This window comes from Anoplophora glabripennis, unplaced genomic scaffold (genome assembly GCF_000390285.2).
Source record: "Anoplophora glabripennis isolate ALB-LARVAE unplaced genomic scaffold, Agla_2.0 scaffold36, whole genome shotgun sequence".
Taxonomy (NCBI): Eukaryota; Metazoa; Arthropoda; class Insecta; order Coleoptera; family Cerambycidae; genus Anoplophora; species Anoplophora glabripennis.
The window spans coordinates 1393294-1419354 of NW_019416310.1; the positions used below are offsets into that span (position 1 = coordinate 1393294).

The window sequence follows — 26061 nt, forward strand, 5'->3', positions numbered from 1 at the left end:
TATATTTTCTTATTTTAATTATATCTCTGTTAATTCATCGAAGTATAACAAAATTTTCTTCTATATCTCAGAATCTACACAGGAGAATTCTGTCGTATTTGACTAAAAAGCAAGGGATTACGAGGTAGTTTTTATGTGTGCAAGATTTTGTCAATTGCATAGAAAATTCCCTGGGCAATAAATAATTGTTTATAACGTAAAATGTTGAAAAATTAAAAAGAAATTCTAAATATTTTTAGTATTGATCATTGTTTATTATGACAAGTATCTCTAAAAAATTGTGTGCCCTTTCTAAACCTTTATTTAAACCTACGCTACGCGATAAACTTTTTGAAATTTTCTTAATTAACAATCCTGTCAATCGAAAACCACGCTATCAATCGCTGCAAAATTTTTAAGGTAAAATTGACATACCTATGTGTTACTATTTGTTCAGCAAGTTTCATCAATATTAATAAATATTTACTTATTTTAAAAATTGCTCCAAATATACATATCATTTTCTATTGTTTTTCGCCCATTGCTACTGAAAAATTCACCTTTTTTGATTCGCAGTTATTGTAACTTTATAGAAAATCGTCAAATAAACAACAAATAAAGAGTGACTTTTTTATTTAGGGCTTACTTTCAGTGTTATAGGGAAAAATATGTCGGAAAATGGTTTTTTGGAATAAGATAAATCGATTTGACGGGTTCTGTGTTAGCCGGTCCCATCTAAAAGTGTGTAGAGGGCTTTATAAAATTCATTCAACACTCTCGTATAACTGTTGTGGTACAGACTTCAAGTTAATTTGTCCATTTTTTTCATTCACCCATTCGTCTAAATACAAATAGCGATTCGTTAAGCTTTGAGACACACAGTACATGAGGTAGGCACGGCTCTTGGATGTTCTCATCTTTCCAGCTGTCCGCAGGGAAAAAAAGTTAACGATAACGCTAAACGCGTACCAGAGAACAAGAAGTATAACAACTAATATTAAACATTGCACTGAAGCTCTGAGGTTATTAATTTTTTGGGTTGTGGCTGTGACACCCTCATTTAATTCTTCTGTTCCGCCTAAGTCAGACTTAGGTTGGACTTCAGCACTAGGTTTGTTGTGCAGTACATGTATTTTTGATACGTTAGTTGTAGATCCATTCACTAAACTATTTGTAGGATCCGCTTCTGTACTTGCTGTCACATCACAATCACGAGGAAGAGTGCTCTGATACGTTTGAGGTAAATTTGTACTGACTGAGGTTTTGATACGTTGTGTGGAAACTATAATTCCGTCGTAATCGCTATTCCATATTTTAGAACTACACAAATTTCCGTTTTCGGTTAGTTTTAAACTGATGTGTTCATTACGGATATAATCAGTTTTGTTATCAATCCTCCAAACGTCGAAATAGCCTTCATAAATAAAATTTAGATCTCGACAGACGTTGGAAGTCCATACTATATAATATTGATGGTTTTGGTGTGCATAGTAAAATTTCTCATCCGTGTATTGACGCAACCCTATCCTTGTTTCGACAGTATTATTTACCAATTTGGCACGAGCTGGTAATTCACATAATGTGAGAAATTTCTGTGTGCCATCAAGATTATTATAAAAATTAGTTCCTCTTCTGGTGTATGTACCAGGAGCAAAATAACAATTCATACATTTTTCTATAATATCAGTATTATTAATTTTCGTTTCTCTGTAGTTATATAGTTTACAGATATCACCAGCATATGTGTCAGTGTAAATACAAGGGTAGATTATAAGGTTCACATTAGCATTATAAATATAAAACTGAGCACGTTGTTTTTCCTTTCGGCATTTTTCTTGTTGATGACTCAGGACCTCCAGTAGCAATCCATAAAGCATTACTATTACTATTTTCATCCTTAAAAAGAGAATGCTTTAAATTAAAGAAAATCTAAGAAGGTAATAATTTTCATCTTTCAATGATGATGAGTTTTCTCTAAATGTCTGATTCATAGTCCAGGAGAATAAGGAAAAACTGAGCGAACTTTTTTACTTTAATATTTTTTTTATAGAAAAATGTAGATTTTGAAGTCAGAAAATAAATGTTACACATGCAACCACCAGGAACATACAGTGTTTTGAGATATAGACATATACAGGGTGTCCGCGTTTTTTGTAGCAGGACTTTCACAACTTGTACTAAAAGTCCTTTAAAAAAAGTTCATGTAAACATATATGTATAGATGCGTCGTTTTCGATTTACAGAGTGTTCAAGTTTAAAATGATAATTGATTTTTTATTGGTAAAACGAAAACCCCTTTTTAGATTTTGTTGAGACTTGGCAACTTTGTTTGTAATAATAATACTCATTTTCTCACATAATTTAATTTGTCCTATTTTCTCCAGTGGCGTCACAACAAGATACCAGCTTGATCAAAATAGAAAAAAATATGGTACGCCACTGCTTTTTGGTAGCTTTGAATTTTTTCTCAGATTTGGCTATCAAAAATACAACTTTTTTTGTTATTTAAGTTTTTTCCTATCTCGCTTTGTTTAGTCAGAAATAAAACATTTTCATGAATAGGTTCGAGATTTGCTTAATTTATTTATTTACTTGTTACAAAGTGTGCCGTGAATATGTTACTTTTTGAGTTCCAAGGATTTTTTGTTGGGACCTTACATCCTGCCCAATAGATTAAGCGGTTAATTATTTCTTGAATTTTCAACTACCCAGCATGATAACATGCTAGACGATGTTCCTTTTCAACAAAGAATAGACTCGTTTTTTCAATTAGATGGATGCCCTTCCCAGTACTCTTTGGTGATAAGAAACTGGCTGAATACAGAGTATCCACAGAGATGGGTGGATCGTGGAGGTCCAGTTGGGTGGCCTCCGCGATCGCCTGATCTAACACCTTTGGATTTTTTTGTTTGGGGATTTATTAAGGACGCAGTTTACTATACGCCTGTTAACTCGCAAGAGGAACTTGTACGACGAATCCGGAACTGCTGCTCTCAGAATAACTCCACATCATTTGAGAGACGTTAGGCGGTCTTTGATACGTCGCTGTAATTTGTGTGTAGAACGAAATGGCGGGCATTTCGAACAGGTCATTTGAGATCTATTTATACAATAAGTTGTTTTTCCATACCGTGTTGTTTATTTTTTTATTATTTTACAATAAACTGTGTGAAACAAAAAGTTTAATTTCTGTCTAAACAAAGCGAGATAGGAAAAAAAAGTAAATAACAAAAAAGTGGTATTTTTGATAGCTAAACCTGAGAAAAATTACAAACTTACCAAAAAGCAGTGGCGTACCATATTTTTTTCTATTTCTATCAAGTTGGTATCTTGTTGTGACGCCACTGGAGAAAATAGGACAAATTAAATTATGTCTAAAATCTAAAAGGGAGTTTTCGTTTTACGAATAAAAAATCAATTCTTATTTTAAACTTGAACACTGTAAATCGAAAACGACGATCTATACATATATGTTTACATGAACTTTTTTTTTATAAGAACTTTTAGTACAAGTTGTGAAAGTTCTGCTACAAAAAAACGCGGACACCCTGTATATCGGGTATCCGGTAAATAATAGAAAACCTTGGCTGGGGGACCCTAAGGTCGTTCAGAAAATTAACTTTTGTCTTAGTACAAAGTCCCTTCGTTTTTCAGTTATTTCGTTTTTTTTTTCGAAATTTCCGCCATAGGTTCCTTTATTGGTCACTACGGCCACAAAAGAACATATTATCTTTCAGTTATTATTTAATTTTATTTAAAAATTGCAGTAAATGTTCAAATTGTCTGCCGCCTTCTCTGATGCAGGCTCTGCACCTTCTTATGAATGCCCTTCGGAGATTTCGTTTGCATCTTGGCTGACTAACGTAAAATTTAAGTTTAAGAATGTTTTAAACAAGAACTACTATTGCTAGTTAAAAATTCTGACAAACATCTGATAATAATACAATTCAAGAATATTACGCAAAATAACTGAAAGATAATACGTTCTCTCTTGATCAATAAAGTAACCTATACCGGAAATTTCGAAAAAAAAACCGAAATAACTGAAAAACAAAGGGACAAAAGTCGATTTTCTGAACGACCTTAGGGTTAAAAGGTTATCCATTATTTACCGGACACCCTGTATACAATTTTCCGCGTTTTTAACCAAAAACTGCCAATATCTCAAAGAAAATGTATTTTTTCAAAAAAGTTTCAAATAAAAGTTGTTCAAAATTAAATTTTCTATAAAATTGCTCCTATGAAAAATTAGATTTTCCCAATAATTTTCCTTTATATTTTTTTAAATGCATACATATTACCTATGTGAAAATTAATGTCTTAGAGCCAAATAATGGTCAATCATTTTTAGATAACAAAAGTGAATTAGAGAAAAGAAAATTGTAGAAAATGTATGTACAATGTACAAAATTTTTGTATGTAAGTACAATTTTCTGAGGTTTGAATATTTATGAATGTCAAACGTATCATCTCATAGCTTTTCAAAGCTGTACATAACGAATTAATTCTGCACTTTTTAATGTGTTCCAGAAAAATCTGTTTTCTTTGAAATTTTTTTTGCGACAGTGCTGAAGCAGTTTTACATAAGAAATCTAAATAAAAAATTGTTAAAAATAATAAATCAGGTTTTTTAATTATAAATAAATAAAAAAAGTTAATATTAACAATTTTTCTGTTGTCAAATTTAAATTTTCAATTTCATTATATTATTACAAATTTTAATGGAAACAGATTTTCCTGGAAGATATTAAAAAGCGCATAATTAATTAAACCTATAAAATGCTACGTTTGATGCTCATAAATATTTAAACTTCGGAAAACTATATAAGATTTTACAAGAATTTTCCGCAATTATCTTTTCTCTAATTGAGTTTCGTTATTTGAAAATTATTTAAAAATGAATTTGCCATCATTTTGGCTCTAAAATATTAATTACAACATAATCTGCCTACTTCATTTAAGAAATATATAGGAAAACTATTGGGAAAATCGAAATTTTCATGGGAGCAGTTTTGTAGGAAATTTTATTTTGAACAACTTTTATTTAAAACTTTTTTTTCGAAAAAATCCATCTTCATTGAAATATTGGCAGTTTTTGGTAAAAAAAAATCATATACAGGGTGATTTCAATTTAAATGTAGAAACTGAAGGAATAGATTAGCTGCCAAAAAATAAGTAGAGTTTGCTCTATAAACTTTTCTCCTAAGGGACGTGGTATGCGAGATACGGGGTGTTCAAGTTTAAAAAAAAAATGTGTTTTCTGTCATACCTTCATAATGCGCTGAACGATTTTAATGAAATTCACTACAGCGTATTCACTTAATTAGACCTTTTATTGAATATAATATTAACCTCGTGGCATTAACCAGTAGCGTGCTACAGAAGGGGCACATAATTAGTATAACAGTTACTAAAAACGTAGTATGCGATTGTAAGGAAAAATAATTTATTTTTTTGCTCGTAAACTATTAAGTATACGAAGAAATGAGGAGAGTGAAAAATGTTTCTAGATGAAATGTAGTATTTAAATATATTTTTCTTGTAGATTACGTAGCTAACTTAGTGTCTAAATTAACTAACGCAGAAAAAAGTTCTGAGAGAAATAAAGCCAAAGGATGCTAATTTCTTTAATTGAAAGACATACGTAAATCAAGAAATAAGACTATCAAAATATATCATTCAACTAGTTGTTAACGTGTACCAAGATTTAAATTTCTAACTTTAACCGTTTTCGCAAAGATAATTTTGTCAGGCATTTTGAGATTTGAATATTTTCTCAGGGGAGGCTCAAATGGAAAAAATGTATTGGAAGTTTAACTTTCCTGGACTTTAATGAAAATTTATCGTGAGGCACTATGCATCCAGTAACAAAAAATTGTTCAGTTATTGAAAAAAATACTTATTATTGAATGCGAGTAGAAACATCATTTTAGGTAACCCATATTTTAATTTAAAACTACTAAATACAGCCTTATGTTTAATTTTCAGAGACAGATTCTTAAAAATTATAGTCAAAAAGAAAACTTCGTAATGGTAGGGAGTGACTGTGATGGCGTTACAGTTTGGCGCCTTAATTTGTGATGAATTTATTACAAAAGTGGCTATTCAATAGAAGGTACTACTCTAATTTTTACATAAAAAGAAATGGCAATTGGTTATGGCTTTTAATCATAAAGTAGATGGAATGTGTTTCCTGGGTACACATGCCGCAAGTGACCCATTTTTAAGCATTACGTCAAGAGCGCCGCCGGACGCACCAACCTTCCAGGAAGGGTCTACGGCGGGCTGGCGCCGGCGACCAGATGCGTATTCATATACCTACGACCGACTCTCCAACGAACACTCACCCCGCCACCACGTCTTTTTTCTATACAACTTAGTTTTCAATAAAATACTTTACTTACTGTACAACGAAAGCAACCCTCATTTATTTAAACTTTCAGCCGGCAAACAATTTTTCTTGATAACTTTTAAAAATTATTTCATATTTCAATCAAAGCAGCCTGATTAATAAAAAATGGTTGCTATAACAATGGTTATTATTTGTGTTATTTTGTTTATTCATTTGACACTTGGCGTTAAGGTGATAAATAAAATATCCATTTATTTGTAACTGAAGAGTATCCCGACATTGTTTTTGTATATGGGTAATCCAATGGGAACGCCAGACAAGCAGCCCGAGAATACCGACGAAGATACCCAAATAGCCGTCAACCTGTCCATACAGTCTTTAGTGCATCGTTTGACAGACTTCGAGAAGAAGGTAACCCCGCTCCAAAAAAGGCCATTCGTGCTACTGAAGTAAATGTACAAGATGAAGAAGATATAATAGCTGCTGTCATTTACATCATTGGCAACTCTTCAATTATTAGTGTTCGGCGTATAGCAAGTAATCTTCATTTATCACCGAATTTTGTATGGCGTGTACTGAACAGAGAAATATTACATCCGTTTCATCGCCAAAATGTAGTAGCATTATATGCTCCTCAGCGACTAGAATTTTCGCTGGTTACTTCAACAACATGCACAAAATGATAGATTCATTTCGCTTGTCATTTGGTCTGATGAAGCGTGTTTTACTAGGGACGACATAAATAATAATCACAATCAACATATCTGGGCGTTACAAATTCCGCATGCAATTAGATCAAGATGATTTCAGCAACGTTTCAGTATCAACGTTTGGGATAGTATTTTCAACAATAATTTACTGTCTGTACTACCTGTAGGTACAGTTGGCGCCACCCAAATGTGAACGGATTTTGGTTGTTATGGAAATTTAATCTGGATTTTATCGTAGTAAATCAGACTTTTTGTAGTGGCGTAACACAGAGAGGGTATTCTGATGGACAAATTCGACCAAAATATTGTCTTCCGCGTCACTGGAAACCTTCCCAACACCTTGCCGGATAGGTCTTTGTAATTTTTGTTCTTCTTACCAGATGTTCTTGTTTAATATAAAATATATAACTCTTACTGTCATTTAAATCAGCAGCCACTTCACTCAAAGACCAATTATCTTCTAATTTAGTTATAGTTATAGTTAGTTATATCTAGTTTAGTTATAGTTATATATTTAGTTATAGTTTATATTTAGTTATATATATAGTTATATATTTAGTTATAGTTATAGTTATATAGTTAAATGCTCCGGCATATTTCACGTTACTTGTTTACATTTCATTACGTTTGCTCTAAGTGACATATATATTTGACAACTATTGAATTTTACGACGACTATGATTTGAAGTTTAAATTACACGGTACAATATTCCCGTTCACATTTGGGTGGCGCCGACTGTACATGATCGTTTAAATGCAGATGTGTATAAAACTTTCTTGAAAAAAAAAAAAAAACTGTTTGGTTTCATTTCAAAATACGTGGCATCAGCACGATGGTGTACCACCACATAGAGGGACACAAGTAAGTCAACAAGGTCCAGTAATATGGCCACCGCGTTCCTCAGATCTAAATCCATTGGACTATTATTTATGGGTACATATGAAGCAGCTTGTCTGCCATATTGCAATCACTACCCGTCAGCAGAATTCAGTATGCAGCTAACCAAATAAGAAATGATCTATTTTCGTCGAGTGCGGGGAGGCTTGCATTCGAGCTGAGAGTGGACATTTTGAAAAATTTTTATAGTCTTAAGATTTGTTAATTTGGTTAATAAAGCTTAACTAATGTTTAAACTTTAAACACAAATAATAATTATTGTTATAGCAACCATCATTTATTTATCAGGCTACTTTGATTGAAGTATGAAATTATATTTTTTAAAATGCTTGTAGCTTCTAAACAAAAACGAATCGGAACTACGTTCATATAAGGAAAATGTTTGTAAATAATCATCTGTCACAATTTGTCATAGAGCTTATAAAACACACTGTAGACTAATGCTTTGATATTACTAAAAATAACATATAGTAGTAGATTTTTTTTCTATTTAATATTTTTTATGTGTTTAATTATGATCAGAAGAATTATTCTCAGAATTATTATTAACATAATTAATCACATGTTTGTGACAATTTGCAAACATTTTGAGATGAAAATTTTCAACACACTATAGAAGTGTCAATTTGGAACGTTCTTCCTATTTTCCGGAAAGACAGAAAAATAATAACTTCTACATCACGGGTCTGATATTCGAGAAAAATTAAATTGCAAAACCCGCATATCAGTATCTCGATCGTTTAACACGGCCTTTCTCAATTGGGCTATTGATAGAATGAATCAGGATCTACGGAATATTGAATATTATTTAAATTGCAATAAACTAAATTTAAATACTAATAAAACTAAAGCGATGATAATTACAACAAAATATAAATACCCTAGAATTACTATAAATACATAACTTAAAAACGCCGACAACACCGACATCGAAATTGTAAAAAATATTAAATATTTGGGATTCTATCTAGATAACACATTAAGTTTCAGAGATCATATATTATATAAAAAAAATAGTTTCACAACATTTATCGATTATGACAAATAATATTACCTACTCTTTATAAAACAATTATCCAACCTCATTTTGATTACTATTTAAGTATATTATATTTATTTGACAGTAACGTGCAAAACAATTTTAAATTTTGCAAAATAGAAGAATGAGAGTTATATTATAATGCAATACAAGTACTCCCATATACAGGGTGATTCACAACTTATCAAAAAAAATTTGGGAATAGATACGGCATGAGAAATGAGAATTCATAAAGAAATTTTGTAAAATACTTATAGTTTCCGAAAAAAAAAATTATTGAAGCTATAGTACCTTCAACCATTACATAGCTGGTCTCTAGCATCATTCGCAATATGTGGAGAGCCACGTGGCCCCAGCGACTCTGTATACTGAAATCCGACTGTTTACAACAGTTTTTTTAGTAGTTAGTGTTTATGTTGTGGTATAATAATTGTATATTGTGTTTTAATATAATTATAGATATACGGGTGTCCCAAAAGTATGGAAACAGCACAATAACTTTCGAAAAATGCATTTTGAGGCAAAATAATTCAGACAAAGGTTTAGGATTTTTCCCTGACTATTCAATGGTGACCCTAGATTTGACCTTGACCTTGACCTTCAAGGTTATTTCAAGGTCAAGTTAATGTTTTCAAATGGGATGCCCTACTTTTGACCCCGGAAATAAAAAGAGCGGAAAATTTTACGTTCAGATATGTGCTTGACCATTTTCCAAGATGGCGGATCCAAGATGAGGGACGCGATTCGAAAAAATTAACCGATTTACGCCAAATTTGGTATAGGGGGGTTTTTGGGGGCGCTAACTACGAATCTGAAATCTGTTTTTGAGGGATTTTAGTCCAAGATGGCGGACGCGATTTCAAAAATCAATAGATTTTTGCTAAACTTGATATAGTGCGGTTTTTTGAAGGTGAAGGTCACGGTCAAATCAACGGTCACCGTCAGATAGCCAGGGAAAAATCCTACAACGTTAGTTAATGTAATTTTTTGCAGCCCGTTGTTTTCAAGACAGCGCGCCAAACCATGCGTGACCTTGATTTGACCTTTAATGACCGTCAGAGGTCAAAATCGGAAAATGGTTAAGGACATATCTGAACGTAAAATTTTTTCTTTCCATTTCCGGGGTCAAAAGTAGGGCATCCCATTTGAAAAAATTAACTTGACCTTGAAATAACCTTGAAGGTCAAGGTCAAGATCAAATCTAGGGTCACCATTGAATAGCCAAGGAAAAATCCTAAATCTTTTGTCTTAATCATTTTTACTCAAAATGCATTTTTCGAAAGTTATTATGCTGTTTCCATACTTTTGGGACACGTATGCTGCATGTGATACTGTGTATATTAGGTAATTCCTATTTAAATAAAGTTTCTTTCTTTTTATTTCTTCCTTTCTTTCAATTTTGTTCGTTTTCTTTGATGTTCTATAACTTTTTTGTTTGCTAAAATATATATTTGTGAGGGGGTTATTCAAACAGTTTTTTACACAGAATCCAGCGCCATACGCGATATTCTTCTATAACTTTCAGTTGTTTTAGTTATAACAAACTTTTATTTTTTCAGTGAAACACTTTATATATTTGAAATCTACGTAAAATGTCTTTTTGATGCTGAAGAAACTTGTATTTGTGAGACTTTTATTTATTTAAAGTTTTTAAGAACGTTCTACTGTTTTCCAAATATTAACAGTTCAAAATTACTTCCTGAAGTATTTGATCTTAATATTCGAAAAACGGATGTACTTAGAGAATTGCTGTACACAATATTGAAAATTGTTTTATATTTTCTTTGCTATGCAGTATGAGAGAACTGTTCTGGTAAGCTGTAACATCAAGTTAATTTTTACTTTTCCGAACTTTTGTTAATTTACGCAGTATATTATAAAGTTTTCATATAAAGTCAATTTCAGTTAGTCAGAATATCGCTGTTTGATGTGTTTTCGTTTTGTTGCCATATATTAAACTTTAACTGCACGCGTCGTTTTCTGATATGAAACGTATTCGAATGCATTTCTATTTCATGTCAAATATAGAACTTTCTGTCAAAACCGGCGAAGTTTCTGAAATCAAATCTAATTGCAGTTGGGAATGTGCGAATAGAGCGACATTTATAAAATCACATAAAAATCTTTCATAGCCGTATTACTGGCAGTAATGTATTTACTACATATTTTCAAATGTGCAATGACTTCTGAAGTCGGGGAAATATAAAAAGAGCATATTGTAAATTTGTAATAAGTTATCAGATTTTTTTATTTCGCCATCGTTGTATGGGTTAGTAGATAATTAATTTTTTGGTTTTGGTTTTGGTGGGTAACAGCTTTATCACTACTTACATAATTGCGGCATTTTAATATCGCGCAATTTCCCAAAAACCATTTTCTAGTTGGTCTGAAATCTAACCACAAAATATTTATGTTTCAAAGTTAAGCCGAAGTTATGAATTAAATATTTGCCTGAATATGAGAATGTAGATATCGTCGTTGATTGTGAAAAACTTTCTATTATATGTTCATTTGGCCAACAACATATTTTAATTATTTATGTCCTCATACAATTTTATTATATTGGTGATAAATTTCGTTTTGTTCCGTTTCAAAATTTCGCAATTGTAATATGAATGATTGATAGAAGGTGCCTATAATAAATTAAAATTACCTGAATCACACCAAATTCCGTATTGCTGCACTGCACTGCTGGGCAATTTATCAACCACTTGTCAACTGCTGTGATTTATTGCCCAGTAGCCCAATGCAACTGTCTTTGTTTTCCTTTGCCCGCGCTCGCATTCTTCAACTGGTTGTATACATTTCTACTACCTCCACGTTTAGTTCGACCAGACCTGTATATCGGTATGGCTAAATAAATATGGCAACAAGTTTTTCAAATATTTCAATGCCGAGTTGCTGCGTGAGCGACCGAACCTGGTACATACTGTCAATCTGTTGGTTCTTCAATTGATATCGGAAAGACTATACCAATAGTATTTTATACGATAATCCCAATTAACTTTACAGAATGATCTGGAATTGAAAAACTTCCAGAACAAAAGTTGTAAGGTTTTAAGGGGGCTGTACGATAATGACATGTGTTTTGACCCAGGAGTCAAACTTAGATGTCATTTGGAGGTCAACTTCAGAATTTCAAATGGAAACCCCATTTGTTTTATCCAGAAACAGAAAGAGCAGGAAATTTTACGTTCAAAGATGCACACTTGATCTTGGGTCAGATTGATCCCTAGGGGCCCTTTGAATGTCAAAGGTTGATTAACTTTTGTGGCAAATTCCGTGCAAACTACCGTGGTCATGATTTATGGTCTAATTGTGACTTTAACCTTGAACCCTGGAGTCAGATTTAGGGGTCATTTAAATAATTGGTCTTTGCTCATAAACCATGCATCAATGATTCAAGTAAAATCTAAGAAACTGTGTTTTGGTATATCTTTTTATTCAAATAAAATTACACTTGGATCTTAATGCTTTATTGCTATAAAATGTTAACACAAATAGAATATTCATATATTTCTTAAATATATTTATGTCTGCTTTTTACACAGTTACCAAGAAAAGAAGAATATTGTACTTCCTTTTGATAATAATTATTACATAAAGATAAAGAGGCAAACGCATTATTGCAAATTCAGATAAATTTATTTAATCTAATTATCATTACAGATATAATATGGACATTTGAAAACCTGGATGTGCGAAAAAATAAGGACATTAGTTTTTCAAGTCTTTGTTGGTTTCACTTTGCGAATTTTATTGATTTGTCTAGAAAACTTAAATGCAAAATCCATGCAATATTTATTAATTATCTGCCTTGTTCTAACTGCATTGTGTTAAAAAATAATGCTCTAAAACTGGATGCATAACACTATTTAGATGTTTTAGATGCAGATAAGTTACATTTTTATTGTCATTTTTTTTCTGTGCTATCAAATTTTGAATAAAATAAAAGATCTAGCTAAATAAATGTATATACAGGGTGTAAGAAGTTTGACTGCCATTACTTCAGCATGAAATAGATAAATGAAAAAAAAAGTTGTATGTTGTAGGGATATAAGATTAACAGTTTTCAAAATACAGCGAGACAGCGAGTATTAATATTGGGGAGTTCCATCAGAACGTGACAACAGCGCCTTATCTAACGCTACACATCTGATGTAAACAAATATTATTGTGAAACATTTAGTAAATTTCAAGATCTTTCCAGTTTTTAAATAAATAAAATAAAATGTATCGATTTTGTAGTATAAAGATAGTGGTTAAATTTTAGCTGGAATTTTAGTAATTATGAGTCTATTAAAACAGCAACTTAACTTTTAATCAAATTATGAATTTGAAAAATATGTAGGTAATTAATTAAATTACCCAAAGATTAACGTCGTATAAATAATCATATGCAGTAAAAATAATTTAAGTAATTACCAAAAGGCAAAATTCAGTAATTTTTAAACGCACAGGTATAAAACAAACTACAACATATGCTCAAAATGTCCACCACCATTTTCGATGCACGCACACCTTCGAATCCAATTTTCGTGCATTCGCTGGACAACACCTCAAGAAAAGGAAATAGTGGTAGTTACACAAAAAAACACTCAGACACGGTCCAATTCCAGATACCAACTGAATTGCGTACGCCCATTCAATTTATTCTGAAATTGTTGCTCCAGCTATTTGTTAATTAATTTCGTTTGTTTTTTTGCAACTATTTGTCTAATTACTAAAGGTATTTTAGGTACCTTAAATAATTGTAGATAATTTAATTCCAGATACCAACTGAATGGCGTATTGCTGGATAATCTCGTGTTATCCGCCGCCCCGTTGTCACATTGCTCGATACGAATTTTATCGAATTTTAAATTTATTACAACGCTAATTATTTTTTAGAATTAAGCGTAAAGAAGTTCAAAAAAGTGATAAACATTTTATGGTATTCTATGCACGCAGTCAATATTCCTTAATTAATGGAACTTTTGTACATGAAGTTGGAGATTTTTATAATTTTTTTCTCCGAAATGATTGAGTTTAGGACCCATGTCATATAAGGTATTTTGTTTATTTTAATATATTATATCGTCTGTTAAAATTAAGGCAGTCAAACTTTTAACACCTGTATGACACACAGTATAATAAAGTATTTTTCAGGTCCATTGTCTTCAAAACGGTCGTTGGATACAGGATGCAAAAAAATTGTGTAATAAAGTTCAAAAACTGATGGCCCTAGCCAAAATAAGGAAAAAAATTTTCTATTAATATTTCCTTTAAAATGTATTTTAATGGAAGTAGGTTTGAAGAGCCAACTAGCAAAATTTTTGTTTAAGTATGCATAATTTTAATTACAGTTTACAGCACCTATGCGGTGGATAAAAACTTTGTTATAATTATTGATGATCAAATATTGTCAAAATATAATTTGGATATCCATCTGATACAAAATTACTCTTTTTAAATGCTGCGTCGATTTTATTCAAAGAATATCCAATTCCAGGTAAAATTTAACTATAGCAAAAATTTTATTAAGAAGCATTTTGTTAGTAATAGTTACGGTAAAATACGTATAAACAGTATTATTGCCTACAGATTTTTTCTTTAGATATTTTTTAACTGAGGGGGCACGCGTATTTCCAAAAATAAGCCAAGAAGAAAAGTTATCAGTAGCGTTAAACCTGCAGCAGAAAAGGAAAAGTATAACATGTACGTTAAAATTTGCAATCTTTTTCTAGTCTCAACGATATAATTTCTTTCTTTTTCACTTCCTATGTATTGGATTGGCACATCATTATTCAGTATTACAACAATGTTTTTGTTGTGCAATACATTTATTTTTGATACGTTAGTTGTGGATTCATTAACAAAACTCTTTGTAGGATCCCCTTCTGTACTTGCTAACACATTACAATCACGAGGAAGAGTGCTCTGATACGTTTGAGGTAAATTTGTACTGACTGAGGTTTTGATACGTTGTGTGGAAACTATAATCCCGTCGTAATCGCTATTCCATATTTTAGAACCACACAAATTTTCGTATTCGGTTAGTTTTAAACTGATGTGTTCATTACGGATATATTCAATTTTGTTATTAATTCTCCAAACGTCGAAATAGCCGTCATAAATAAAATTTAGGTCTCGACAGACGTTGGAAGTCCATAATATATAATAGTGATGGTTTGTATAGTAAAATCCCTCATCCGTGTATTGACGCAATCCAAACCTTGTTTCGACAGTATTATTTACCAATTTGGCACGAGCTGGTAATTCACATAATGTGAGAAATGTCTGTTTACCATCAAAACTATAAAAATTAGTTCCTATTCTGGTAGCTATACCAGGTGCAAAATTCATACATTTTGCTATAATATCGGAATTATTAATTTTCGTTTCTCTGTAGTTATATAGTTTACAGATATCACCAACATATGTGTCAGTGCGAATACAAGGGTTGATTGTAATGTTCACGTTAGCATTATAAATATAAAACTGAGCACGTTGTTTTTCCTTTTGGCATTTTTCTTGGTGATGACTAAGGACGTCCAACAGCAATCCATGAAGTATTACTATTATTATTTTCATCCTTAAAAAGAAGAGAATGAAAAAGATGAAATCAAAGCAATTTCAAATAATGCCATAAACATATAATTTTATGATTTTTATATTTCAATTATAATCGATTTTCTCAAAGCATCTAATGAAAACTCGTTCTGAAACACCATATTAGTTAATCAGTGATCAAAAATTGTTCAGCTATTAAAATAATTGGTAAAATATTATTGAGTAAAAGTTGTAACATATCATTTCGAAAAAAACACATTTTGGTGCATAACTCGTGGTGATTTTCATTTAAGGGCGCCATATTTTTTAAATGGTGTTTTCCACAAAGACAAATAATTTCAAACATTTAGTAACTGAATAATCTAAAGCTTATCAAATAATAGGAATGTTATGTCATGCCATCTGAGTATTTACAAAGACGCTGCACTAAAACGAATAAACAGGTGCAAAATACGATCAAACCATCAAGGGTTTAGGTACTGAAATCTACGAAAATACTAGATTTTTTATATACAACTCCACATGTAAATATTCTTATAACATTTACTTGCTTAGTCCTACATGTAAAATTGTTTACCTTTTTTTTAAGTACGCGAAAATAATTCTTAAAATGTGGGGTTAGGGTAACAGCAAACGCATGTTTTACAAACGCTTTTATTAGTCATTATTTTATTTGAGTAAATTTAAATAGTAACAATGAATAAACAGAACATCAAGGATTTTATTTTTGTGCTTACTTTTGTTCTACACGTTTTACTTTTCAAGATTTCAGTACCTAAATAGGCCAAAAATTTTACTATTTCTCGGCCAGGGATATGGCCACCTTAAGAAACTTCTTTAACTTTTACATTAAAAGAAATAGTCGCAGTTAGTCATGATTTTTAATTATAAAGTGATGGAATGTGCCTCCGACATCCTTAGGGTCCATCAGACAAAATAAAGTTCTTTAAAGTATATCAATTAATAAAAAGTTTCGGGAGTGGGAATACATTGCAAAGTGATATACCTAGAATTAGATTAAGATATGAAATAACAAAGAAGCGAAATAATTTATTTCAAATATACAGGGCGTTTTCCAAATTTGGTCCTTTCCTATGATGCACTAAAAGTTTTTTGTTGATGAAAATATTCGATTATTGTAAAAGGTTCCTTGCACAGTTTTTTATACAAAATTGAGAATCGCATAACTTTCATACTATATATACACATATAAAAAAAGTATAAGCGGTTTAACTAACAGGAGGTTATCTTTAACTAGTCCTATTTACCGGCCTAAAATCATCAATAAAATAAAAAATATATTAAAAAAGAATAATTATCCGTCCAAATTTATTAACAAATATATTAAACAAAGAATTTTTCCTTTTATCATAAATCAAGAAATAAAAAAGGTGTAATTTATAATCAAAATTCTACAGACTTTCAATATATTGCACTTCAATACAATGTTTATCTGAAAAAAAATATTTTATCCAAATATAAAATTTCAGTTGCTCAAAAATGTTTTAATCATTTAAATAAATTATTTACGCCTTTAAAAAGTAAAACTCCTCTCTTAAAAAATTCTCATGTTGTATACTCTATTCCATGTAATGATTGCGATAGTCAATATCCAGGGTGATTCAGAACTTATCCAAAAAGAAAATTCTGGATGTACAGGAGACCCTTACAAATACAATTTTGTAAAGAAAAAATCAAAAAGGGCACTTAGAAAATGACTTAAAAATACACTTCTGCACGGCACTGGAAACTGGTCAACTGTAAAACCTGACCTCGCACAATGCGACCGGCATGGCGGTGTGATAAAAACGGACAAAAACTTTTGCAAGGAAAGAAATGATTAGTATTTTATAGCACCTATTTTATATCGGCAAATTCAACTGCCTTTGCCTTTATTAATTAATAAAATTAATTTTTGTTTTTAAATAATAAAATCATTTGACATACCCGATGTTACAACAATTGTTCAAAATTTTATCCACCAATGTGTAAACACATTTGGGTCCGTTGCACTCAGTTTCTTCGAACTAACACAAATGTTGTCTTGTTTCACCATAATAACAAAGCTTCACCATAAATTAAAATGATATCCATCAACTCCGAGTACACCATTTTTGACACTAACTACCCAGTTTTGACACTAACTACTAAAAACCTATTTAAACACCACAGATAACAGGTAAATATCGCAACGACGATTGCAAAATCCGAATTCAGTATTCGGAGTCGCTGAGGTCACGTGGCGAATGATGCTAGAGACTACAATTGTCCAGCTATGTAGTGGTTGAATGTACTATAACTTCAATATTTTTTTCTCGGAAACTATAAGGATTTTTCAATTTTTTTTTACGATATTGAGTCCATTTCTCATGCTGCATCTATTCCCAAATTTTTTTTGGATAAGTTGTGAATCACCCTGTATAGGTATGACTTCACAAAATTTATAAAACAGATTAAAAGGTCACAAATACACAAAAAAATATTCTACAGCTCTCAATAAACATACGAAAGAAAAAAACCATTCCTTAAAACTAACTAAAATCAAACTAAAATTTTAGGCAAAGAACCAAATTACAACAAGAGAAAAAATAAAAAAACAGTGTTAATGACAAAACTGATACCTATAAAAAATTTAAGTCAGATATCACAATTTAATTAAATAAATGCAATTATTTCTAAAATTATTAATAAAATTGTTCTTGATTGACACATCCAATTGTTAAAATTATGATTTCTTCATTTGTTTCTTTCTGATTTACAATAAATCTGCTAGATGTCTCTGGTATTTTATTTCATTTTATTTTAATTCTTCAAAAATTGCCACCATCCGTACAATCTGATTGAATCGTCGTTTTTGTTCTCATTCGATATCAGTACGTCCACACGTTATTATCGTGATTTTCTAAATTAATATTATTCACAATAAATTTTTAAGTTATGATGCATATCAACATCAAAATTAAATGTAAAATTTCTATATCTATATGGAATTGGTTGTTCTTGGGTATGTATTAATAAAAATTATTGTAAAAAATAGTAATGTGTTGCATGCTAAATTGTAAATTATTAAGTAGCTTTATATTTACGGTTTTTAGTAACTGATTGGGCAAAATAACATATTTTAATTAAAAATTATTTTGAAAAAGTTTAATCATATTTTGATTGTCCTTTAAACTAGAAGCTGACACCCAAGAAAATAAATAATTTCCGTTTCATACTATATATCTCTCTATACATATATTTCTATATTTGAAATCTACGTAAAAGTTCTTTTCAGATGCTGTATAGATGATATTTATACCATATTTTTTGCATCAACTGTTTTTTTGTGTAATATAGTGTACCGTGAATTTGTTTTTCATATCCATTTATCCAACAATTGAATAATAAGAAAAATAAATTATGGCGTTTATTATTTGAAAGAAATTTTTAGAAGTTATAGAAAAAAATCACTTTACACTACTGGATTCTATGTAAACTATATAAAAGTTCTCATTATAAAAATAAAAATTTTCACGAACAAGAGTTATAGGAAAAACTCTTATACGAATCAACATATCGAAAAGCTGCTTTCGCCATTAAACTTTGCACGAAAATCTAGCCTATGATATCCCAACTTTCATCTTCCGGGAAATGGATCAAAAGTGTCAAATTTGACCTACAATTAAAAAGAAAAAAATAAACACTTCCTTAACTCAATACGTTTTTCGTATAGCAAGGCTGAGAATTTTTAGGTGATTTTCAATTGTTAGAATAGAAAAAAGCTTTACAAGTAAAGTTTCTTTCCAGCGATATCCAAAAAAACTATGTATATTTCAAAATAAAATTACTAGGATGCCATCGAGCAGTGCGAATGTATTTTTTTTTATCAGATATTTGAGTGACAGCTATTGAAAATACTTCGGTTTGAGAATGGAGAAATGATTTCGAGAAAAACGTATTTTCCCTGATAAAACAATCACCCTATACATTATAAAGTGAACCTTGCAACTTTTTAGTTATTATATTTTTAATAAATTTTGTTCTATATCTAAAATTTGTGTAATTTATTTTATTTTGCAATATTTTATGTTCTCAGGACTTTTATAAAACTAGGTAAGTAGGTATATCATATACACAATAAATTATAGTACTAGTTTAATTTATTTTAATAATAATATAATACGTATTCATATGGGTCATTCCGTGTCAAATCGACCAATGGTTGAAATCGACCCGTTTCAATTTGGACGAAATTTAGTCAAAATTATTATTTTTTTCATAGTCCTAAGTATCCTCTTTAAAAAAACACAAGCTCATTTCTGTAACTAATAGTTTTCGAGATATTTAAAAAATATACTTGAAAAATTGGAAAAATTGTGAAATTTTGAATTTTGAATAACTTTCGAAAAAAAATTTTTCTAATTTTTTTTCCTTTTTCAGATCCTTGCTTTATGACAAAGGAAAACTTTTGACCATATTTCGTCCAAATCGATTCCAACCATTGGTTGATTTGACATGAAATGACCCCTATGTAATGATAAATTGATTATGACTTTGACATAAAGAATATTAATGTTTTCGAAATATAGATATGCTTATATTTTAATTTTCATTTATAAAGTATTGTATTAATTTTAGATTATAATGAACACCATAATACTGTACATAATGATAAGATTAGTTACTAAAAATATGTATTTATCATTAGAAAAATTAATCGAATAGGGAAGTGGTCAAAAAATAAATTTGCCTTTATGTTAACAATTTGCATTTGCATATTATCTTTTGCCTTTTATCAATATGGTAAAGCTGTTACTCAGAAAAAATATAAATTTAAAATAAGTTAAATAAATATAAATTACACACGCACACTTACGCATTTATAATAATACAGTCATTGAAGCTTTTCACATCCGAATTCTTTGAAACTGAACCGATGGACTTGAAATTTGGCAGATAGTTAGAGAAAAGGTCAATGAACATTAGTGACATAGCGCCAATTGACGCTTCCACCCTGTTGAGGGGTGGAATTTTTTTTCAAAAATAACGCTGAAAATCAATAGAGAATCAAATTTTGTACAAAAAATATTCGAAGAATTTTTTCGAGAAGTCAATAATTTTTTAGTTATTCACGATTGAAAACTTGGAATTTTGAGTGAAAAAAAAACTTCAAAGTATTTTTCGCGAATAACTCAAAAATTACGAATTTTATTAAAAAAAAGTGTAATGAACAAAAATGTAGCTTATAAATAAACAAAGAAAATCGTTTTTTAAAAAGTGTTGTACATCTTATACAAAGCGAAATATGGTTAGTGAAAGGAGACATTTTTTGGGGGGAAGACACGAATCGATGTATTCAACGTCAAATAACCGAAAAAGGATCAATTTTACGTGTATAACGCTCCTGGAGTTTTTTGTAGTACTCAAAAAGACCTTCAAAATGAGCACATATAAAAGTTAATTAGAGCAAAATTCAAGGAGTTATCGTCAAAAACAGATGGGTTGCTCATATTTTTTAAGGAAAAAATGAGCAGTAAACGCTGTACCATGTCCATCAGAATTAAAATTAATCGTAGACCCTATACAATTAGTTTTGTTTTAGTGCTTTTCATACGATCCTGAAGTTAGAGGAAAAGTTAAAATGTATTTTTTTCATTATTCAAAAAAAATTGCCTTAACTCTGAAACTATGAAAGATACGTAAAAAATGGTAAATAACAAAAATGTAGCTTTGTTTTCAACAAATATTTCGCTTTTTTTTATTCCTATAGCAAAAAAAAATAAAGGAGATATCGCCGCTTGAAGTATCCATTTTAGTGAAAAAAAAACGAAGGACTTTAAAAGGTTTTATATGCAAACGATCTTACAACTCTTGAAATTATCTTTAAAATTTTTTTTTTGGATACTATAGCTTCAAAATTAACCGAGTTATAGTAAAAAAACCAATGAAATTTTTTCGGAGCAAAATAGGCTTTCTCATTTTTGGAGCAAAATGTTAGGATACAAGTACGCGTCATCGTGTATAAACAATATAAGGGAATTTTTATTTTAAATTATTGCACAATTATAGCATTCTAAGATTTAAAACGTAATTTTTTATCATTTTTTTAGCACTGGAGTGATTTAGATAGATAGATAGATAGTGTATATTTGACCATTTTACATATTGTCATACATTTATGGCAAGTCAAGTGTACAAAATATTTACTTCTAATACAACAACAACAACAACAATAATAGTATAAAAACAATACAATATGATCAACATTAACTACTCACAAACATACCCTACAGCAGATACACATACATATCCTACTCATAATGAGTATTATTAAAAGCGTGTACTGAATAAAAACAGTATTTAAGTAAAAATCTTCTAATTTCAGCTTTGAAACAAGTTAAATTTAATTATGTAACAGACAGTGGCAACCTATTGTAAAGCCCCACTTCCAGTGAATTACATTTTGATTTTTTAAGTCGGTAGCAGTCCACTCTAATTGTATTACATCAGCCTCTTTATAAGGGTTAAAAAGTGTTATGAGATACAAATTCTTTCATAAGCAATGAGGGAATTTTTATTTTAAATAATTGCACCGTTAAAGCATTCCAAGCTTTTAAAAAGTAATTTTTTATCATTTTTGTCAATGCAGGGGTGGTTTTTAGGGGTTAAAAGGGAAACATTCTTTTATTAGCTATATCTCTTATTTTAAATAATTGCACGATTTAATCATTCCAAATCTTTAAAAAGTAATTTTTTATCATTATTTTTTGCATAGGGGTAGTTTTTTTTAAGTTAGTTTTTAATGGTTAAATAAAGGGTCGAAGAGGTAAATTTTCATGCAAATCCATGCAGTTTCAAAGAATTCGAAGGTTACAGGTGATTTTCAGCTTCAATGACCGTACTATAAACACTTTTTTTTAATTCGAAATTCGCTTGTACTAAACCCCAAAATGACTTTTTAAGTATGGGCAAAGTAATTGTCTGTGCGCGTCATGCCGTTACAACTTTGTAAGGCAAAAAAACGTAGTTATCTTATCATTGCATGTAATGGCAATAATTATTAAATTTTGTTATAAAATTCATTTTCAATAAATTGGTGACTGTTAGGTCCACTTTCCTGAGGAGACCACTGATTCAAATACAAATACCAGCTTGTTAAGCTCTGAGACAGACTTCTCATGAGGTAAATACGACTTTTGGATCTTTGCATATTTCCAACTCTCCACAACGACGAAAAATTAACGATTACGTTAAAGACAGACCACAGAAGAAAAAGTGTAACAACAATTATTAAATATAACATTGAAGTTCTGAGGTTACTAATTTTTTTCTCCAGCTCCTCGCGGATTCCTGTATTTTTGGTTGTGTTTGTGTTTATTCCATTTAATTTTTCCTGAGGTCTTAAATCAGGTTTTTGGTGAAATTTAGAAACCACAGATCCACTTCGGTTGTATAACTCCTGTGCGTTAGTTGTTGAAAATTTCCGAACACTTTCTGTAGGACCATCTCCATTTATTGCGATGATACATCCAGCAGGAAGAGTGCTTTCAAATTTGTTTTCATAGATGTTTTGAGGGGATAAATAGAAACTATAATTCCATCATAATCGGTTTTCCACACCTCAGCATCACAAAAGGTCCTATTTTTGGTTAATTTTAAACTCACGTGTTTATTACGGATGTATTTAGCTTTATTTCCAACTTTCCAAACTTCGAAATCTCCTGTGTATATAAGGTGTATGTCCTGGCAAATATTAGTAAACCAAAATACGTTATCTTGAGTTTTTCCGCCATAGCTTCCATTTTTGTAAACGCTTACCATATTTTCTGCCTCAACACGATTTTGTAACAATTTTGCATCAGCTGATAATTCGCATAATGTAATACGTAAACGCCCTTGATGTTTGGTTGTGTATGTTCTAGAGTCAATTCTAGTAAATAACTTGTTAGGGTAAAAGTAAGAGAGGCATTTCTCTTCAATTTTCGAAGGATAATCATTTGTCATTTCTCTGTAGTTATACATTTTGCATTCGAAATCAATGTTGACATTTATAAAACAAGGGTACGTTTTAATCGGTACATTTGCATTATAGACATAATACTGAATCAGCAGTTCTTCTTTTTGACATTTTTCCCGTGGATGACTTAGTACCTCCAGTAGTAGCATATACAGTATTGCAACTATTACTTTCATCCTTAAATGAAAATATTATTATAGTTGTAATGAAAATGTAAGGTTAAGAAAACATAGTCGTGTATACAGGGTGTGGTGGTTATAATCTCTAAAAATCTATAAAGTACAGCATCCTGATGATATTTGTAATAGTCTTACGAAAAAGTTCTATCTTCGCATATTTTTTTCGTAAATTAAAGTTCATTTATTCAACGAAAATGAAGGCCGACCCTGTGTTATTTATTAAAAACTTTGGAAATGTTTTTATGCGACCCGAGATACAACCTTATAATTTAAGTCAGTATAATCTAATAATAGTAATACTATAAGAATGTTAGGTTACATTGTCAAAAAAATTATGCAGTCAACTGATTTTGTATTTGTGCTGAATTCATTATTCACTTAATTATTAAATATTAAGCATCGTCCATCGACTCATCAGTGTTAAAAAGTGAAAGACTTCAGACACAAGTTTTTATTTTTTAATTCCACGATAGTGACAGTGTAATTTTTATAAAGAAGTGAAAAATAAGAATAGCGTGCCGATTACATTAAAAACGAGATTATTATTTCTTACTTTGCTTAATTTTTTAGTTTGTGCACAAACTAGTTTTACAATGAACCGAGAAAACAATGCATTTATTATTTCTACTATTTCCGAACGTGTCGATATGGTGTTAGTGTATGGTGCAGCTGGAGAAACTGCGCTCGCGGTGACTAAGTTGTACCGGGAACGATGGCCCCAACGTTACCCTCCATGTGCAAACACAATCCTACAGTGCGTTCATCGGCTGCGAGATATGGGAAATGTTATTCCTCGAGAAGAAGGACGTGGTCAACAAGTGAACCTTAATATTGAATTGAGCAGTGTTGGAAAATCTTGACGAAGACCCCACAATTAGTACTCGACGACTCCACAGCGAGTAGGAACCTCATCTCGTACCGTGCATCACATCTTAAGGCGCCAGCTGTTGCACCCCTATCATCTGCAGTTCAACAGATTTTACCCCCGGATTGTGATCAACGAATGCGTTTTTGCAGATGATTTTTACGGCAATGTGCCAATCAAGAAGACTTTCCTGCTTATGTTTGTGTAACAGATGAGGCGACATTTACCCGTGATGAAGTGAATTACCATAATATGCACGTATGGGCCGATGAAAATCCTCACACGATTAGGGAAACCATTTTTAACATCGGTTCTCGGTAAATGTTTGGACTGGCATAATAGGCGATGTACTTGTGGGTCCCTATTTCTTTGAAGGACGACTAAATGAACCAACATATGCTGACTTTTTTGAAGAACCGGTTGCCTGAATTATTAGACAAGTTCGGGCACGCATGTTTTATCTTCAGCGATGGATTGGACGTTTTGGTCTTGTGCCATGGCCACCTCGGTCACCCGTTCTAACTACGATGGACTTTTATCTTTGGAGTTAGTTGAAGTCATTGGTTTACAATACTCCAATTGCTACGGTGAAAGAATTGCGAAACCGTATATTTGAAGCTGCTGACACAATTAGGGGAACATCTGGAATTTAGGAAAATATTCGCCAAAATTGGGTGCATCGGTGCCATGGCTGTATCCGCGCTAATACATATTTTAATGGAGTTTGTTTAGTGTTTTAGTTGCAGTAACAACAATGCATTTAAGATAGTAATTACTATTAATTATTATAATAAGAAAATAACACTTTTTTGTAAATATGTATTTTTCTTAGTTTGTACTTTTGCATTGTAAAATTCCACAAAAATTGAGACAGACACACGGACAGGATCGTTCCAGAGAAAATATTCTGATCCGTAAATGAACTTTAATTTACAAAAATATAGAACTTTTTCGTATAAGACTTTTCTATTGCAAATATCGTTAGAAAACTGCAGTTTAATTTTTATAGATTATACACGACACACCCTGTATATTACATTTGTTATAAGTAGTGACTAATAAAATAATATCATAACATTGCATTCCAAGAATTCTTCGCAGAGAGTATACATTGAAAACTAATGGTTGAACAATTTTAGTCTGAAAATTATTAGGAAATAATATCTTAGTATAATATCTTTTTAAACAACAATAATAAACATTAGGATATACATACAGCGAGTTGCATGACGTACTGGACAAACTTAAGGAACAAGTTTCTGAGGTCATACTGAGGAAAAAAGTTATAATATACAGGGGGGTCAATTGTCCATGGTTACTGAATTATGGTCCTTTAAAGTTTAGAAATAAGTACTTAATACATATTTTACTATGTTTGATTGTCAGGAATAACAGTTATAAATGACAACGAACAAAATAAAAATAACATACTTATTTACGTTGTTCGAAATGTCCTCCTTCCTACCAAGAAAAGGTTGAAACCCTCGT

The 26061-nt window shown here is 30.9% G+C and overlaps 1 protein-coding gene across 1 annotated transcript in view; it reads right to left on the reverse strand.

Moving 5' to 3' along the window:
- Nucleotides 1-616: 616 nt before the first annotated feature.
- Nucleotides 617-26061, reverse strand: part of LOC108915861 — a 30563-nt gene continuing 5118 nt past the window's right edge. The window contains exon 2 of the mRNA XM_018722009.1: nt 617-1875. Within this exon, the coding sequence (XP_018577525.1) occupies nt 744-1874 (1131 nt within the window). The 5' untranslated portion in view covers nt 1875 and the 3' untranslated portion in view covers nt 617-743. The remainder of the gene's footprint in view (nt 1876-26061) is intronic.